At 56.6% G+C, this 19591-nt stretch overlaps 1 protein-coding gene across 2 annotated transcripts in view; it reads left to right on the top strand.

The window, feature by feature from the left end:
* The window catches only part of TRAM2 (translocation associated membrane protein 2), an 83346-nt gene extending 64282 nt beyond the window's left edge, over positions 1-19064 (top strand). Inside the window, exons 4-11 of one of the 2 annotated variants that reach the window (XM_036317364.1) lie at positions 180-296; positions 6328-6386; positions 7942-8026; positions 8590-8660; positions 11344-11448; positions 11703-11846; positions 12620-12783; positions 13963-19064. In XM_036317364.1, the coding sequence (XP_036173257.1) occupies positions 180-296; positions 6328-6386; positions 7942-8026; positions 8590-8660; positions 11344-11448; positions 11703-11846; positions 12620-12783; positions 13963-14036 (819 nt within the window). In that variant the 3' untranslated portion in view covers positions 14037-19064. The remainder of the gene's footprint in view (positions 1-179; positions 297-6327; positions 6387-7941; positions 8027-8589; positions 8661-11343; positions 11449-11702; positions 11847-12619; positions 12784-13962) is intronic. The other variant, XM_036317365.1, reaches the window with a different exon arrangement.
* The last annotated feature ends 527 nt before the right edge of the window (positions 19065-19591 follow it).

Genomic DNA, 19591 nt, shown 5'->3' on the forward strand with positions numbered 1-19591 from the left:
GCTTCCTCTAAATGCTCGCTTCACATAGCACTCTGCACACAGTAGTCCTACACTGAACGACTTGGATTATGGCTGGCTTCCAACTTTAACCTTTTTTCGTGGGAAGGAGCAAGAGTTTGAAACCTGCCCACTACCAATACGCTTGTATATTAATATGTGGGATTCTCTCTGTTCTTTAGAAAATCAGCAAAAGGCTTCATCTCTCCAAGGTCAAACACAGCAAGTTCAACGAATCTGGACAGCTGGTGGTCTTTCATCTCAGCTCGGTGATCTGGTGCTCGTACGTGGTGGTGACGGTGAGTGGTCCTCGCGGCTTTTCTCCTCGGGGAAGGAAAAGAGTAAGGAGCTGCATGGAGAACGTGGGGCCGTTCCTAGAACTGAAGCCATTTTTCCATCCTCACGGTCCTGTGAGAGGGGCAGAGTGCTACAATGCCGTTTTACAGCTGGAGAGCCCTCCTGTCCACAGCGAACACTGTAGTTGCTGTGAGGGCACAGTGATGGTGCTGTGTATCTGGATGGCCCTGAGTCATGTTACAGGGCGCCCTGCAAAAACTGTCCCACAAGACAAATTTACGTTCATTCGGGTGCCCGCCCGTGGTAAGGATTGCAGAAACCCAAGCTCAGGTTCCAAAGTGTGCCCACGGTCACGCGCTTCCGGAGTATCCAGGATGGGGCTGCGACTCTGGGTCTGGTTCTAAGTCAAGCATGCTTTCCGTTTTCCTGCATTGGCCTCCTGCAAGCAAGTGCAGCAGCCCCCTGTCCACACATCACGTCCTGTGAGGGTCAGTGTCATTCCCACAGATGCCTGGCAGACCAGTTACCCACCTCCCCCTCTAACCAGAGGATTCTAATTTCAAGCAACCTTTGATACAGCACATTCCTTCCAACAGAAGAATGTGGACAGTCCTTTCGGGTTCCCTGTAATGAGACCCGGGCTGTCCTGCTAGGAGGTGTTTAATTAGGATTCCCCCCCCCCCCCCCCCCCCACTTCCCAGCCTGGAGCACCACCTGCCTGCAACCTGGCCCATTTCTCAGGGGCTGAAATTGTCCCGTGAGAAACCCAGCAGCCCCATGGCATTTAGACATTTCCTTTGCTGCGTCCTGCTTCCTCTTCTTCCTGCACTGACAGTGATGAGCAGTCACACCCCGAGGAGCTCTCTGCTCCAGAGAGGAACGCTCACGTCATCTTCTCTATGAAGTAGACATGTCTTCTTTGCATTGCTTTCATTTCCATTATCATTCCATCACAGAATGGTTCTCCCGAACAGAACACGGGAAATGTGAAATGCGGACCTGAGACTCCTGTCCTCCTGAGCAGGGCTGTCCTGTGCTCTGTCCAGGGACGGACTTCCAGGCAGCCATGTGAGCAGCGCCCCCTGCTGTTGTGCGGCACACATCCTGGCCCCGGAAGTCTAGGTGCTTCTGATTGCAGACCTCCCCGCCCCTGGCGTTTGGCTCATGCCTGCCTCGGGAGACCCTGAGCTGCTTGGAGGCAGAACAGCTCGGGGACCACGTGTAACTGGTCTTTCAGCAGCAGCATTGCCTCATCTCCGAGTGAATCACTCTTACCCTTTCTGCCTCCCCCGACTCCACACAGCACAGCTGTGACACATTGAGGCCAGATTGGAGGCCCACAGCCAAGTCACTTAGCACCCTTCCAGGGTGTGAAATGCGACTGCTCTGTCTCTGCTTCTCTCTGCCTTCAAGGGCTTGAAAATGATGATGCTAATTAGTCTGGGAGAATACAGCACTTTTGAGGGGGAAAGCTCACAACAGACTTTTATTACAGTGACAGCCGGTTCCCCACTCAACATGTTCGACAGGAAATGGAGACCTGGGGGACCCTGGACTCCAGTGACTCCACCTCCTAACACCGCGTAACTCCTGGCCCTACCTGCCCTGCCTTTCTCACAGGACAGGTCCCGCTGGAATGAGAGTGGCTGAGGAAGAAGAGAGGGCAGTTTTGTAAAAGGAGTGAAAACAGCTAGTTTCATTTAAAAATCACATTTTTATGTTACGACCGACACACTCTTTCTGGATTCTTCTCTTTCTTTCACCCTCCACAGTGAGTTCATCAGCAAGTCCCCACCCCACCCCCAGAACACACTGAGGTTCTGTCAGCTGCCCTCCACCTGCGCGCACGCGCGCGCACATACACCCTCCCTGTCCAGCGTTCTCTTCAGGGGAGACTCTGCCCCAGGGCGCGGTTGGCAACATGCTAGTGGCATCTCGTGGGTACAGGCCAGGGATGCTGCTGAACACCCTACCGTGCACAGCACACGCCCCACAACGAAGAATGACCCAGTCCCAGATGTCAGTGCCAAGGTTGGGGAACCCACCTGTAGTCCAAGCCACCATCATCTCTTGCCTGGATCACTGCACGTCCTTCTAGAACAGCCGTGGGCAAACTACAGCCCGCGGGCCGGATCCGGCCGGTTTGAAATGAATAAAACTAAAAAAAAAAAAGACCGTACCCTTTTATGTAATGATGTTTACTTTGAATTTATATTAGTTCACACAAACATTCCATCCATGCTTTTGTTCCGGCCCTCTGGTCCAGTTTAAGAACCCTTGTGGCCCTCGAGTCAAAAAGTTTGCCCACCCCTGTTCTAGAAGGAGGCTGTTTCCACGCCTGTACTCTCCCACCCCTTTCTGCTCGGCCAGACAGATCTTTTCAGAATGCAGATCACATCATGCATTTTTCTGCTTAAAATTCCCGTCCTACTTGCAGTGATATCGTTTTCTTCCCAGCTCCTGTGCTCTGGGCCCTGCCGGCCTTCCCCTCTCATCTCACTGGTGAGATGCCCCAGTGCTCTTCCCTGGCTCCTCCATCCCCTGCCACCCCCTGCTGGCTCCTTTCTGCTCTCAAGTCTCCACCTAATGGCACCTCCTCAGAGACCCCCATTTGTGTTTTCTGCACCGTGCCCGTTGCTGGGGTGTTTTTCTTGTTCATGTGTGTATTCTCTGCTGTCTGTCTCTCCCCCTAGACCTCGAGCTGCTCCCTAACTCTTGGTTATGAGAATGAATGAAGTACAAAATGCATCTTTTTGCTCCAAACTTCAGTGGTTTTTATTTTTTCCCAACAGTTTTTAAGTGGATTTTTTAAAAAATATATTTTACTGATTTTTTACAGAGAGGAAGGGAGAGGGATAGAGAGTTAGAAACATCGATGAGAGAGAAGCATTAATCAGCTGCCTCCTGCACCCACCCTACCCGGGATGTGGCCAGCAACCAAGGTATATGCCCTTGACCGAAATCGAACCCGGGACCCTTGAGTCCGCAGGCCGATGCTCTATCCACTGAGCCAAACCGGTTAGGGCAAGTGGATTATTTTTATAAATATCATAGACGATTCTTTTTTTTAAAAGTATACAATACATAAAAGTATGAAAAATGAAAGCAAAAATTTACCCCCAAATCCCTCCCTCCAGAAAGAACCAGTTTTATTTTGGTGTTTGACTTAGACCTTTCTTTCTGCATTTATACAGGCAGGGTGATGGGAGCGTGGCTGGACGAACCAACTACTTTATAAGAATCTCACCTCCTACTTTTAACTTACCTTTGAACCCCTCTTCATTGGTCAGAGCAACACACACACTCTCCTGAGGAAAGTGGGGGGCGGGGGGTGGGTGGGCATTTGGCCTCCCTGCCTGCCTTCCAGGATACCTCACTTCACCTGGTAAACCTCAAGTCCAGCGCTCAGTGCGAACCTGGGAGGGGAAGACCTTCAGTGCTGGGCTTGGGCCAGAGCTGGCATTCGCTGAGAGTGGCGCTTTCGTGTGCGGTTGTCCCGAGGACAGATGTTACAAGGCATGTCTGCGTCTAGGGAGCTGGCTGTGTTACACTGGATCCCGCTGTTTCTGTGGACCTTTTTGTTCACACGCCGAAAAGGAGGCTGCAGGAGAGGGAGCGATTGTCCCCGCTTGCTCAGGCTCCCTCAGCTCACAGGCCGAATGAAAGAGGACGAAGGATTGCAGAAGCTCCCCAGTCTCTCTGCCTCGCCTGTGGAGGGCGGGGCTCGGGTAGGTGGCAGGTGCTCCCTCTGCCACACTGGGCCCCAGGGCTCTCGGTACTTGGATGCCTGAGCTCTGAGGGTGCCTCAGCCCAGGGCCCTCCTCCCTCGCCCCACCCCCCCCTCCCCGCAGGCAGCTGCCTGGCTGGAGGTCTGGAAAAGGCTGTTCCCAAGGTGGTGAGTCATTGGTCCCAGGCTCCTCCTGCTCTCCTGCCCTGGCCCCTCCTACAGGCCCCAGGGACTGGCCCTTTGCAAGCAAGGCAGCATTTTTCTTTGCTTGTTGGCTTCAGAGTGCTGACCTCCTTGTCTCCTAAGTGGAGGGGCCAAGCCGAGGAGGGTTCCTGTCTGAAATCACATGACCAGCGGGGCTTTCATTTCTCCCAGTGCTGTCTCTCTTGGCCAGTCTTTTTGGGACAGACACTCCTCTCCCACCTCATTTCCCTCCTTAAATCCTTGGCTGCTTCCTCTAGAGAGGAACCTTCTCGCCTCCGTGATTTCTGTGGAATGAGGTAGAGAGAGTGGGTCCGACGTTCTGGTGAAGGCAGGCGAGTGAGCGGCGGGGGGTAGCAGCCGTGTGGGTGTCGGAAGGCATTCCTGCCACCCCCAAATGCCCAGGACCTCCCACCTCTGTGCCCCAGTCTGTGTGACTGAGGAGGAAAGGACGTGGTCATGAGAAGAGGCTAGGAATGAAACCATGAGGGTTTGGGGTGAGACCCTTCACATCTGCGTTGCCATGGCTACACTGGTGCGTGCACCTGATTGGACTTGCCAGTTAGGTCCCTGTGCTATTGAGGCCCCAGGTTGTGGGGCTGGGGCTGAGGAATACTCCCGGGCATTTAGCGCCACGGAGGTGGGTGGATCGGCCCTCACTTGGGCATAAACTAAGTATCCAGTAGACCAGGGGTGGGGAACCTTTTTTCTGTCAAGGGCCATTTGGATATTTATAACATCATTCACTTAATGTAATTCACTTAATATAAATTCATGTTGCTATGAATAAAGCTCCCAGATGTATTCAATTTCGAGTTGTGTGTGCGGCACACACAAGGCCTGCGGTTGCCTTGGCAGGGCCCGACCACATGATTTCTTGGTCCTTATATGGCCCGCAGGCCGGACGTTCCCCACTCCTGCCTCAGACAGTAACCTCGAGTGCTTCTCGCTGCAGCAGCTGCCTCCGCCTCCTCCGGAGCACTGCTGACCCCTGCCCTCTGCCCAGGGGGAGCACTGAGGCTCTCAGCCCCCTCCTCAGAGCCCCCAGCTCCATTTATGCTCCGACTTACTGAAGCAGCTGGGCCTGAGGCTTTCCGACCAGGAGGTTGGTGCCCAGCTCAGGTTTTCCTTGTGCTGCTGAGCAAGCATCTTGTTTCAGGAGATCCTTCCTGCCTGGCCCTCCGTTTCCCTGCTTCTGAGAGGAAGTCACGCTAACAGCCCCTCTGCCCTCCGCGTGCCGGGCCAGCCAACCTGCTCGTGGTGGATTGATTCCTCCTGTGCTTTGTACCTGGGATTATAAGCGCGTCGTTAGCCAGGATTTATGTGTGAAAGTCCTGCACGTCCGTGGATGAGAGGATGTCCCGACGGTATCTCTGGCCCACAATATTGTCGCTGCTTCCTTAGCCGGGGCATTTCCGGACCACACAGGTGGTATAGACTTGAACGCCAAACCCCTATGGAAGCAAACCTCAGGTTATGCATTGTCAAGGGATAATATTTCTGTTTTCAGCCTCCCCCCAAGGTGAGCAGACGTGGTCTCCTCCTCTGTGTTGGTGTCAGTCTCTGGTCTCCTCTCTCTCTGAGGCTACAGGCCTTTCCGGTCCTAGTTTACACCCTAGTGTCGGGTCTCAGGCTCCTCCCAGGCGCCATCTTCTGTTCCCACCTGGACACGAACACCTTGGCCCCCAGCCTCACCTGGCCGCTTGTTCATCCGAGAGCATTTCCTGAGCGCCACGTGCCAGGCACAGCAGTAGGCACTGCCACATGAACATACGCCGGCCATTGATTTCTAACAGTAACTCTGGGAGGGTCAGCATTTTTATCCTCATTTTACAGGTGAGGCAGCTAAAGCTCAGGGTCCGACCTGCCCAGAGGCCAATGCAGCTAGTGAGAGTCAGGCCACCTGCAGGGCAGGCCTCTGCCCCACAGAGCTCCTCCTGCTCTGTGCCAGCGGGACCCCACGGGAAGGCCCTTCATTTCACGGTTCCTGTTCTTTCCTCCCTCTGGCAGCTGGGTGTTCGATGCGTCCCTGAACCCTGGGTCTGCCCAGGGCCCCAGCGGTCTTACCTTCACCTCTAAATTCCGTCTCTTCTCGCCTACCGCAGGAAGGATATTTAACAAACCCGAGGAGCCTCTGGGAAGACTACCCACACGTGTACCTCCCGTGAGTACTCTCATGACTTGGTCTCCGGGGAGGAACCAGCCGGTCCTCTGGCTCCCTCCTCCCAGAATGTGTCCAGAACAGCTCAGAGCCAGCTGGAAGGAGGACCTGTCATCCCCAGCCTGTTAGGGCGCAGTCTGGTGGAGGGCCGCCGATCTGGGTGCGTCTTCCTCCCAGTCTGCTGGCCTGGGGACTCCCACAGTGAAGTGTCGCCTGTACTGGCCCCGTCACAGAGGAGTCTCAGCTCGGCTGCTGGACAGAACACCGTGGGCTGGTGGTTCCGGGGGGGGGGGGGGGGGGATGGACCACAGAAATGTCCTTCTCAATGGTCTTGCTGGAAGTCCAAGGTCCGGGTGCCCGCAGGCCCAGGGTCTGGTGAGGGCCACTTCCTGTTCGTAGACAGCATTTCTCTCCTGGTCCCCACAAGGCTGGGTGGAGAGGGTGCCTCTGGGGCCTCCTTCACAGGGACATTAATGCCACTCAGAGGGCTCTGCCCCCGTCACCTCTTCTGAAGGCCCCGCCTCCTAATACCATCACACTGGGGACTAGGGTGTCCACATGAATTCTGAGGGGACACAGAGTTCCATCAACAGCAGGCTCCTAAACCGCGTGAGGCACAGACGCAGGGCAGCTCCATCAGGCTCTGGCTTTGACCCCTCACACTCGAGCACACTTTCCTTCCAACTAGCCACAGCTGTGCCCTCCTCCCTGCTCCGATGAGATGCAGGAGGGCAACAGTGGGCGCAGTCCCTGGGAGGCCACGCCTTGCTGTCCTAGGCCCGTAAAAATAATACCAAGTCAGGCCCTTAGCTACTGAGGTGCTTTCATCCTTAAGTATGTCCCTGCCCTCTGCTCCGAGTTCTCTAGCGTCCGCTCTCTCTTCCTCCTCCCCTTCTCCAAGCTAAGACCCGCCTCTGCAACCTTTTCATCATTTTTGTTTCTTAATTTTTAAAAAGATTCTCACTTGAAGATATGTTTATTGATTTTAGAGAGGAAGGGAGAGAGAGAGAGACATTGATCAGTTGCCTCCAATATGTGTCCTGCCTGGGAATCGAACCCACAGCCTTTTGGTGTGCTGGACGACGCTCCAACCAGCAGAGCCAGCAGCCAGGGCTTGTTTTGTTTTTAAAAAAATATGTTTTTATTGATTTCAGAGACGAAGGGAGAGGGAGAGAGAGAGAGAGAGAAACATCAATGATAAAAGAGAATCATTGATCAACTGCCTCCTGCACGCCCCCTATAGGGATCGAGCCCACAACCCTGGCATGTGCCCTTGACGGGAATCGAACCTGGGACCTTTCAGTCTGTAGGCCAACGCTCTATCCACTGAGCCAAACAAGCTGGGCGGCCAAGCCCTGTTTTTGCTTCTTTCTGTGGACTTTCTGGGTCCTCTAAGTGGTCCTGTCTGTGGAGCCGGGTCCCCAGGCCCAGGCGCCCGGTGCTCGCTGACCCCCTTCCCTCCCTCGCCCCTGGCCCTTGCCCTTCCCTCCTGTGCTTGTTGGGCGCCACAGGGACGTTTTCCTCCCTCCCTCCCTGTGACCCGCTCCCTTGTCTCCAGCTTCCAGGTGAAGTTTTTCTACCTGTGCCAGCTGGCCTACTGGCTGCACGCACTTCCTGAGCTGTACTTCCAGAAGGTACGGAAGGTGAGTCCTCACTCCCCCCTTGAAGCCACGTGGCCTCCCCTCCCCGCTGCTGTACCCAGCCATCCCAGTCCCTTCCTGTAGAAGCCGGAGCTGGGTGGTGATGGGAGTGTTGGTGGGTTGAGTAAAATGCGGAGTCAACACTTGTTGAAGTTCCCAGGAAGACAGACCTCCCTGAGAGGAGGCCCCCAGCACGGCTCATGCCTGCCTCCCACGCTTACATGTGTGGCTGGCGGCGGCGGGGGGGGGGGGGGGGGGGATCTATCGTCTCTGGATGGCGGCTGGAGAGGTTTATGCCTTTCCCACAGTCTTATTTTTTCTTTCTTTTTACATAGCATCCCTCTGAATCATTTCCCAAAACCCTGTTCCTTAGTCCCTGTCCCTTCTCTCTCAACCCAGCCCTGCCCTCTGACTGTGAGCCTGAAGCTCTGCCTGGCCCTCAGACTTTGCAGCTGCTGGTGTTAAAGCAGCCCAGCCCCGGGGCCCGCCCTCTCCCCTCCCCTCTGTATTCCTGCCTCTGTGGTTGGAGGGCCAGCACACTCACTGTCCGCCTGTCTTGTTTGCAGGAGGAAATTCCCCGCCAGCTCCAGTATATCTGCCTGTACCTGCTCCACATAGCCGGCGCGTACCTCCTCAAGTGAGTGAGACCCGGCCGCCACATCTCCTCGCCCCTCATGTCCGCACGCCTCTCCACACACTGATTCAATGAGCAGGCATTTATTAGACGCCTGCTGTGTGCTGAGCCCTGGGCTAAGGCCTGGGAATACAAAGATAGATAGCAGGAGGCTCCTTTGTCTTCAGTGGGGCATCCTCGGTCTCAGAGGAGAGGCACTGTGACATGTGTCGTCTGCCACCGGAACCCAGAGGGTGGCCGCCCCGCCCCAACCCAGGACAGCCAGGCAGGGCTTCCCAGGGACATAGGCACCTGATCAGTGGCTCTGCAGGTGGGAGGCAGCTGAGGCGGGGCCCTGCCTCTTGTGTCCAGTGGCAGAAGCTGCCAGAGCTCACAGCGCAGAAACCCCTTCCCTTTGATTTGTCAGAATGTAGAGTGGCCGCTGCTGGTTGTTCAGAGGCCGAGAGAGTTGCTGCAGTGTTTGGTCTGGAGTCTCTCATGAGAAGATTCGTACTGAGGGACTGGACATGCCATTGCTAACTTGGGTTTTTCTTGAGCGTAGTCCACGCAGGCCAGGGAGCAGCCTGGGCTTCGCTAGGCCGGCATTCTGCGAACTTCCTGCTAAGCGACCCGGGGGTCCTGGGGCCCGGCGTCTGCTGGGCCCTCCGTGCATCCTCTGAAAAGGGTGGACTCGGGAGCAGTCAGAGGAAGGCGGCTCCCAGCTCTGTCCTATCTTGGGGGCCTCGGGCAGTGAGGATTCCTGGGTGGGTCTGGAGGGGCGAGGCCGTGTGGCAGGCCCCGCTCTGCTCTTGTGTTGGATGCTCCTGGGTCACGGGCAGAGTGGGTCTGAGGAAGCCAGTCTGTGCCGTCACCCCAGCAGTGTGTGAGGAGGGCGGGGTGAGCAGGGACAGGCAGGACCCCCTAGGAGCGCTTCCTGCTGCTAGCGGGTCCCTTCTTCCTCCCAGAGATGGGAGGTGCACCAAGGTCCGTTTTTCCCCCCGCATCTGACGTGTCCCGGGGAACAAGGGCAGGTGCCTGACCCTGTTTGCACTGAGCCCTGTGAATGCTTGTTTTGGAATGAGAATCGGATGGAGAGGACAGGGAGCAGCAGATCCCTCAAAATCGCCCCCACCCCGTTCCCAAGGAAGCCGGCACCAGTTCAAGGTGCAGCCACCTCTCTGCTCATTTCGGGAGCGGGAGCTCCTTCCCCCTCTGCCCTTGTTCTAGTTTTCCGAAGTGAATCCAGGGAAAGGAGTGGCCCTCGGCTGCAGGGTTCCCCAAGGGAGACAGACCTTTGAGATGCTGGATGGTGTGGGGTCTCTTTGGTAAAGAGCTTGCTTTTGCAGGCCTTCACTCACTCAGCACGGACCTCCTGTGGGCGGCGCTGCCTCAGGAGCTGAGGCATGGATGAAGGAGACAGCCCCTGCTCCCCTGGGGCGTCCGTTCTAGCGGGAGGCAGACCATCAACAAGGAAATAACCACAGGGTTTCCCATGGTGGTGCGTGCACTAGAGGAAATAAAGCAGCGCCATGTAACGGCCCCGTGTGCTCCGGGCACCGTGGGTGTGGGGAGGGAGAGCCTCCAAGCAGGGGGCTCAGGTTGAGGCAGGCGTGACGGAGCCAGGTACGTGGAGATCTGGGGAGAGCTGTGCAGGCGGAGGGGACAGCAGGTGCACAGCCCTGAGGGGGAGGGAGCGTGAAGCCCAGTGTGGCTGCAGTGCAGAAAGTGAGGTTTGAGCCGAGGTCACGGGCAGGATCATGTTGGACTTTCCAGCCACAGGATCCAGTGACCTTCGTGATGATTTTGTACTTTGGTCTCGTTGGGTGGAATCGGCTGGATCCTTATTTATGGCCGCCTGTGGGAGGGCTCCCACGTTATCTCATGGCTTCCTGCTGCTCAGCAGGAGCTGAGCTTTCACTTGCATTTGAACGACAGCTGACCATCTGCAGCAAACTGCCCGAGGAAGTCGGTGGCAACGTCATGCCTGGAATCGAGCAGAGGGGTGTCTCAGTGGTGCTGTTGGGTTTTTTGTGGTTTTTTTAAAAAATGTTTTTATTGATTTTTAGAGAGAGAGGAAGGGAGAGGGAGAGAGAGAGAAACATCAATGGTGAAAGAGAATCATGATCAGCTGCCTCCTGCACGCCCCACACTGGGGATCGAGGCCGCAACCTGGGCATGCGCCCTGACTGGGAATGGAACTGTGACCTGGTTCACAGGTCGGCGCTCACCCACTGAGCCACACCAGCTGGGCAGTGGTGCTGTTTTTCAAGAGTTCAGTTCACTTGCATAGGTTTCTGCATTAGGTTGAGTTTTGCTTCTTTGTGAACCTGTTATCTGTGGAGATGCGGATAATGAGAAATTAGACGGTAGGAACCCCTGGTTCTCCTTGCAAAGCTCAGCATCTTGTTCTGAGCACCTTTTGTGTGTGTAGTCCCTGGCCCGGTGATGAGCCCAAGGTGACGAGTCCTGTGAAGAACCTCAGCCGGGTCACTGTGGGAGCGGGTAGGGGTGCCTGCCCCACCCAGCACAGGCGAAGGCCGGGCGTTCAGTGTTAGGAAAATTCTCCAGGTGTGACAGCGGAGCTGAGTCCTGCAGGATGAGGCGGGCCAGCCAGGGAAGGTGGAGTGGGGAGCAGAGCCGGGGCCGGCCGCACCTCCACTCTCCCTGGACCTTGGGGGGACTGTAAGGCTCATCTCTCCCTCCCCAGCCTGAGCCGCCTGGGCCTGATCTTGCTGCTGCTGCAGTACTCCACCGAGGTCCTCTTCCACATGGCCCGGCTCTTCTACTTTGCCGATGAGAACAACGAGAAGCTGTAAGTGGTGAGGCTGGGAGGCCAGCCTGCTCAGAGGGTCAGGGGGCACGGGAGGGTCCTGCCCTGGGTGTCAACTGCTCCCTGAGCTGCAGGCAGCACTCTGAGCTTCTTTATCGTCCCAGAGCATCTTATTCTAGATACCTCACCCCTCCGCCACCTTGCACCTTCTTCCGCTTGGGTCCCTTCTGGAGAAGGGGGTGAAGGGGCCCTCATGGCCCTAAAGGCTGCTGTCCCTTCCCCACCTCTGCGCGCAGGTTTAACGCCTGGGCTGCTGTATTCGGGGTCACCCGCCTCTTCATCCTTACTCTCGCCGTGCTGGCCATCGGCTTTGGACTTGCTCGCATGGAAAACCAAGCTTTTGACCCTGAGAAAGGGAACTTCAATACCTTACTTTGCAGGTGAGTTGGGCATAGGGCACGACGATAAATCAGGGCTCCGTGAGAGCGGCCAGGAGCCTCCTGAACTTGGCACGACTTCTCGGAGGGTCAGGAGGCAGCAAACCACTGAGTCCCCTGCATGTTGACGTTTAGGAAATCTCTGGACATTAGGCCATCCTCACTTCCTGGCCCACAAAGACTGTCAGGGCCTCAGTCCGCAGGGGAGTCCCCTCCCCTTCATGGAGCTCAGGAGGTTTCTCACCCAGCCACGCGGGGATCACGACAGCTACTCGGACTCTGTACAGCCGAGTTCTCAGCAGGTTGGCAATGGCCTCCCATGGCAGCCAGGAGGCCACTGTTTCCGGGAGACCCTGAGCCCCGGAGGGTGTGTGCTTGATCTAGGACTGCACAGCTTTTAAGTTTCATGCTAGATAAGAAGCCACTCTCGAATTATTTCTGCTGTATCCTAATTCATTTGAATCCTTCCAGTTTACATGGAGCTGAATGAGCTGTGTTCTGTGCTGTGGGTACAGAAGGGACAGGCCATGGGTCCCACCAGGTGTGGGGACAGTGTGACTGTGTGTCTGTCGCTGCCTCCTTCCCTGCCTCCCTAGCCCTGTGCATCCATCGCCACCCCTGAGTGTGCTAGAGCGGAGATAAGCAGGAGCCCTGTGCCCTCTGGGTGGAGAGGGCCTGCCAGGCTGAGGCCACGGGATCGGCAGGGTTCCAGACCTCGGGAGTCCCAGCCCTGGGCTGTGGGCCCAGCCCCCTGAGCCCCGCTCTGCCCTCTGCAGGCTCTGCGTGCTGCTGCTGGTGTGTGCTGCCCAGGCCTGGCTCATGTGGCGCTTCATCCACTCCCAGCTGCGGCACTGGCGGGAGTACTGGAACGAGCAGAGCGCCAAGCGGAGAGCCTCCGCCGCCCCCCGGCTACCAGCAAGGCTCATCAAGAGGGAATCTGGTACGTGCCAGGGCCTTGGGCAGGCGAGGCGGAGGCTGTCTGGGGCGGGGAGGAAGGAGTCAGGGCCCTGGGCTCTACCCAGACCAGTCCTGCGGCCCGCCCTCCGTCTGGACTCCCTCCCTGGGCCTGGGGCTCCTGGGCTCCAGCTGCGGCTGCAGCCTGGCTGGCACGTGGCTGGGTGTGGGCCAGGGACAGGCTGTGGGTGGGGCTGGCCCTGACTAGGCCTGAGCCCTCTGGCAGTGGTGGGGCAGGGCGTGCTGGGTGGGGAACTCTGGCAGGAAGCATGTCCTCAGGGTGGCTTCTGGGTGCCAGCCAATCTCTGCGCCTGCTCTGTGCGGCGGGCTCCTCTGTCCTCACCTGCCCTCTGCTCTGGTCGTGGCCGCCCAGGCTGCTGGCTCCTCTCTGCCTTTGGGAATGCCTCGAGATGGCACAGTACAAGGTGGGCAGGGGAGGGACACCCACTTCTCCGTGGGCCCTGCCCCTTGAGTACCCGCCCGCCCCCTCTGGGCCTGGGGCACGGCCAGCTCTGCACTTTCCAACAGCCTGAGGCCCGTCTGCACCAGGATGTGTTCTGACTCACTCGCCTTCTCCAGGTGTGGTCTGCTTGGCAAGGGCTCGTGTGTTAGAACGGACACGTGTGTGCTGGGCGTGCCGGGAGCCAGGCCTGGCTGGGTGGGATGGGCTTGAGGCAGCAGCCAGATGTGCCTCTTGGACTTGGAGCAAGCACACGGACATGCTTTTGACAATAAAAAGATCTTCCTCTTCTGCCCTAATTTTTCTGCCAGAGGAGTGTCAGGCACCTGAGTAAGGCCTTGTCCCTACAGCCCCTCTGCCTCCTCCCCTCTGTCGTCACCTTCCCCGGAGTTGCTGACGGGGGCAGCTGCCCTGCAGGGGCCAAAAAGAAACAGGACCCTGGGGTCTTGCAGTGATTCCATCCAGCAAGGACCTGGCCCAGCCTCTGGCCAGGCACAGGCTCCCTGGTCCTGGGTGACTGTGTCAGAGACCCACCACCTCAAACAGAGCCTCCAGTCGCAAGACCCTGGGGAGAGCAGAAGCCTGGGGCACCTGCTGGGTCCTCACAGCTCATGGGGCAGCAGCTGGGCTGGGCTGCCTGGGCCCGCCCTCCTCTCCGCCAGTCCCAGCAGAAACGCCATGTCCGTCTGTCTCTTTACTTCCTAGGTTACCACGAAAATGGAGTGGTGAAGGCTGAGAATGGGACCTCCCCACGGACTAAGAAACTCAAGTCTCCTTAAGGCCAAAGTGCTGAGCACAGGAATGCTCTTTGGGGGCCCAGCCTCCATCACTGCCTCCCCTTCCTGCTCCTGACGCTCCATCGAACAGCAGGAACCTGTCTTTAAACGGGGCTGTTCCTCCTTTCTTCTTGGCTTTCTCTTACTCTTCCATAAACCATTCTCAATAAAACCAAAAATCTCCCTCTCCCTCTCCCCGGGCCACGCCCTGCCCACAGCTCTGCGCTCTGTTGGGTGTTCTGACGCCCAGGTTCTCGCTAGCTTTCTGCTGGCCGCCTTCCTCCTACACTGCTGCTGCTCTCTCTTTTTCCTTCTTTGACCGTCTTGTGCAATTTTTCTGTGTCTTGGTTTTTACCACGAGAGGGAACGCAGGTCCTAGTCCTGGCCGTCCAACCCCAGCGTCGGTCCGGGGCCTGCCAACGTGCAGACGCCTCGTGCGAGGAGCCTCCGCCCGGGCCGCGGCAGCCCCAGGGGGCCCCTGTGGACGGTCAGGAAGAGGGAGACGGCCTCTCGGATCGCAGTCTCCTGGGTGCTGATTGACTGACGAGGTGTGACTGCAGCTCTGGGCACCGTCTCCAGACCCCCCCGTGCCTCTGCTCCTGGTAAATGCCGAGGCGTTTGGCTTAGGGGCCTGACCGCTGGGTCCAGGAGGATGGTGTGAACTGTGTCGGGTCCCCTGACCGGGACAGCTTGCCCGTGGCGGGTCCTGCGATGGAAACCCGCCTGCCTCGCTCGGCCGGGGAAGCACTGCTGCAGGACAAGGCTTCCCACTCCAGAGCCAGAGCACGTGGGCTGAGCAGCAGGCTGTTCCGGAAAGTGACGGCGGGGTTGACCCCGGCCTTTCTTCAGCAGCCCCGGCTGCACTGCTTTTTCAACTGTTCACCAGCATTCAAAACCAAATCTGAAAGCCTTGAGACCAGCAGGCCTGTGCTGGCCTAAACCCCAGACCCAGGCAGCCCTGACGTCCTCTCTCTACCCGCAGGCACACCAAGCCCCCCTGGCCCTGAGCCCCGGGAAGGTCACCTGTGCCATTCTCCCCCGGCCTCTCTGGTTAAGTGTTCTTTGGCCTTGGCATTGTCGTCTGCTGATGCTTGTTGAGTACACCTGCAGCGCTTTCGATGGTGTGCACCAGGACAGGCTGCTCAGCTGTGCCGAGCTTTCTGCCCTGTCCCTCGTGTAGTCTGTCCCCTCTCCCCCAGGCAAGGCCCCCGTGTCCTGATGGGCCTGTGGGGCTCCCACAGAAGGCTGAGGCTCCCAGAGGGCCAGCCTAAGAACTCCTGAGCTCTGCGGGGATGGGAGCGGGTCTTGATGGCGCAGGAATGTCAGTGTTATTTGATGAGCTGGTTCTCTCTCTGGCATCACAGTAGAAGCCAAACCTTGGGTTATCATCCAAAAGGAAGAGATGGGTCTTCTCATCGAGGCCACAACCCTTCTGTGTATCACTTGCATCAGAGATCAGTTTTAATTTCCCAGAGAATGAGGGGTCTGTTTCCTAACACCTGTGGGCCCTCAGCTCTGTCAGATGGCTGGGAAGGAGCAGCTCCCCGGGGCTTCTGGTTACTGTTAGGAAGTGGACAGTGTTTTTGAAAATAGGCATCTCTCCCGTCCTTCTCTGACCATCTCTGGGCTGCAAAGCAGAACCTGGTAAAAGGGCCTGGTGGCTGCTGATGGCTGGTGTTCAGCCAGCAGCCTCCTGCGCCTGCCCCAGCAGCCGGGCGCCATCAGGAGGGCCCCGGGCCGTGCGTTCCTGCTCGAGTCTGCACCTGCAGCTGAGCCCCGTTGAGCTGTGGAGTCGGCCTTCAGCAGATGCACGTGTGCTTGGGCTGGGGCGGTGCTGAGAGCAGGCACGCCCCGCCCATAGCAGCCTCCCGCTGCGTGGAGGTGTTCTCAGCGTGCGTGTTCCCCAAGTGCCCTGCAGGCTCCATGCTGTGTGCAGTGCCTCCGAGGTGAGTCCACCACTCCCGTGACCCGGCAGCTCCGGCTCCGTTTCCTAAGGTGCAGTGATGAGAGTCAGACCTTCTCTGCCCTAAAAACCCAAGACAAGGAAGGCTAGCATCTCACCAGCTGGGCTTCACTAGCGATTTGAGGGGGTAGGAGGGCTATTGTGGGGAGCTTTGTCACCCCACTGGTCCCTGGCACATTTCTTTCAGAGCAGAGCCAGGTCTTTGGCAGTTGGCCCAAACCATGTTGCCAGGGGCTAAACAACTCAGTCCCACCTCATCCTGTGAGCTCGCTGGGCTGGCTCGTCCTGATCGGGCCCCGTTGGCTCTTCTTTCCGTCTTAAACTCTCTCTTCTGTTCCCAGCGTACCACACCCTCTGTGGGGGTCCTATCAGACACCCCACGTTGGGAAGGCCAGCTCCACATCACCCACCAGAGCAGGAGGGCACAGGCCAGTCTACCTCAGCAGCCGCGGCCCCTCCACCTCTCTGAGTGGCCCCATGAGGTGGAGGCGGCCCCCAGGCAGCTGGAGGCAGGAGAGAGCAGGGAGGCCGCACTGGTGGGATGGAGGATCGGGCTGCGCCCCCCCTCCTTGGAGCTCCGTGGTGAGAGAGTTCTTACCACCCAGGCTGGGAGCTGCACTGTTAATAAGCTGCACGTGCCCCTGCTGCAGGTGGGGCAGGCCTGGGGCAGAGGCAGGCTGAGCGGGAGTGGGGGTGGCTGCTGCTCCCTCCAGTCTGATCTAACCCTGAGTGTCTGGGCCACCAGAGCGAAGTGGTTGCCCAAAGAACCTTTTCCATTTGTCTGAAGTCACATTTCAGAAACCAAAACAGTCATCTGTGCTCCAGCCTCTGCACATGCAGCCCCTCGGACCTGGGCGCCCTGAAGCCCAGGGTGCTGCCCCAGGGCGTGTGCTGCTGGGCCTTCCTGAGGGACCCTCCTCAGTCCCCTCGACCTGTGGCTAAGTGGTGAATAAGGTAGGGGCAGAGCATCGCCTCCCAAGAGGCCTTTGTAATTTGAGGTGTCGGGCTGGGGGCTGGGGACTGGCTGGGGGTTTGGATTTCTTTCGCAGGCTTCAGCCTGCCCAGGTGGTTTCCCAGGCCTGGTGAGAGGGCAGGGAGGCCAGGGTATGACTCCCTCCCTGCCTAAGACCTCGGCTGTGATCGGACATCCACTCCTGTTCTGCACAGACCTCTGCTGTTTCTTGGAGAGGGTGTTGAGAGTCAGACAGCTGTGTGGTCCTTCCCGCTCCTGCCCTCCCAGCTCACAGCCCCATCTGTCAGGAGGCACTTTGGCACAACTGCAGACGTGGGTCATTGTGGGATGGCTTGGAGCCTAAATAGAATCCCTCTCCCACCTGTATTGGCCCGTGAGGAAGGCTTTACCAACTTCTCACTCTTTACCCCAGTTTCTTCCCCAAAGATCTGAAGAGGGCCTACTTGCTGCCTTGTGTCCCCACGCCCCACAACCTTTCTATGGAGGCCTCAGAAAAGCGCTGGCCCACTGGCTCCAGGTAGCCTGTTGGGCTGCACATGAGTTCCATCCTCAGCAGATTCCTGTTTCTGTAAGAAGTGCCTTACTTGCCGCGTGGTCCTGGCCCCCCTCCCCCGAGCCAGGGCCGGGGCTGTTTGTCAGGAGCAGCCCAGGAATTGGCCCTGGGGCATTCACATGTAAAAGGGATACTGATTGTGAGAGTTTTGCCTCCTTTGTCTCAACCTCCCCCGCCTCATTGTGTTAGGGTCTGGGGTCTATTCCGTTTTGTTTTTTGTTTCTCGCTGGAGTTGGTTTTCGGGCCTGGGTGGCTGGGAAGCCAGGGGAGGCCCATTGCAGGCACCTGTGCCTCCCACCTGTTCATACCTGTGAAGGGAAGCCCAGAGGGCAGGGGCACTAAGCCCATGTATGTCTTTGGCCCCAACATGGTGAGACCGGCAATTCCAGTCTGTCTCCCGCCACCCCCCAGATTATAAAGAAGGGTACCTTGCTAAAACCTCTTCTGGTCTTTTTTGTGTCCCATTCAACCCAAAGTGTATATGACAAAGGTGTTTACTTTGCAGTCACGGTTGTTAACTCACATCCCCATTGGACAATGGGTCTAGGTCGGCTGTTGCAGAACTTCTTCCAGCTCCTAATTCAGTGTTACCTGGTGTTAGCAGCTACCCTCTCCCACCACCCCCCAAGCCTGCCTGCCTTTCCCTTGCTCTCCCGGGTTGTGCAATAACCCTCCCAGCCAGTGGTCAGTCCACAGGCCTTGCTGTCCCTTACAACGCCCTGAGATTGGGAAGGGATGGGACCCACGGGAGGGGCAGTCGTCGCCCCCTACAGAACTGGTAGCCACTTTCCCTTTGTTGCTGTCATTCTCGTTATCCTGGCTGGGTTTCTGTGGCACTCTAGTAGAACATTGTAGCATCATCTTAGAAGTCCATATAATTTTTGTATAATCTGTTGAAAAGGAAAAAAACTATCCTCATGAAGGGGCATTAATAAGTCAGTGTCTGAGAATAAGATCTGGGACACCGAGGTATCGCCATCACTCTGCCTGGAAGCTTCGAGTTTCTTGCTCACGTGGAGATTTTCTGAGTCAGCCACGGCTGGACAGCCCTGTTCACCTGGCAGGCGCCACCTGTGCTTGGAAGTGCCACCACTTCCTTGGGTACAGATTCAAGTGTTTATGGATGAGACTAAACCTCATTTTTCAGTTCCTCTTGTTTAATAAACATCTGAAGGATAAGCCGAGGCTGCTGGTGCCCTGGGCAACTCACAATGCAAATGTGGACAAAAGTGTCTGTTTTTCTACTTTGGCCTGTTCATGTTATGGACCAAATTTCAGCAAGGAACTCAAGGAAATTTTGTGCCTGCCGTATTTATGCTCATGTAAAAGGTTCTAGTTTTTTTGTTGTGTTTTTTTTTTTTTTTGGGGGGGGGGGGCTTTTTACTTTCAGTGAACTTTTTTCAAAACCCTTTTCCACTGTTTCTGTCTGGTTTGAAAACAATTACAGTTTTGTATGGATTTTTTAAATGTACATTTTGAAAAAAATGATCAGCAAATATTTTTGAAATAACTGAATAAAAAGGCATAGAATTATCAGTCTAATTGTCTCTGGTACAATTCCTTATATTCCTTTTTGATCAGGATGTTTACCTTTGCTTTTGAAAAAATGAGTGTGTCCATTTTAGTCTAATTTCTAATAGTTTTCACTCTTATTAGCCATTTCTTGTATATCTTGTGCTATATGTTTGTTGTGTCACATGAACTGGGGAATTGGAAGAGGAAGAAGATTATATTGAATAACAGCATCATTTGTATTAGTGTCTATAACAGTAAGGTACGGAGTGGAAAGGCGTGGTCTCGACCTGGGTTTGTGGGTAGGAAGCTTCACAGAGAAAGTGCACCGAGCTTGATGTCTGCTGCGTTATGACGTTTGGCTGGAGAAGACGGAGTTAAGTAAAAGCCACCCAGTATTTGTGCTGGTAGTGAACACGTCCAAGTATTCGTGATCATGTGGGCAGTGGAACTGCTGGTGTCGGGCAGATGGTCTACTGCCTGCAGCTGTCTGCTGTGTTTTCCAGACCATCTTCAGAGGGAGCTCAGGACAGGAGTGCAGTTACAGTGGCCGTTAG

This window comes from Myotis myotis, unplaced genomic scaffold (assembly GCF_014108235.1).
Source record: "Myotis myotis isolate mMyoMyo1 unplaced genomic scaffold, mMyoMyo1.p scaffold_m19_p_7, whole genome shotgun sequence".
Classification (NCBI taxonomy): Eukaryota; Metazoa; Chordata; class Mammalia; order Chiroptera; family Vespertilionidae; genus Myotis; species Myotis myotis.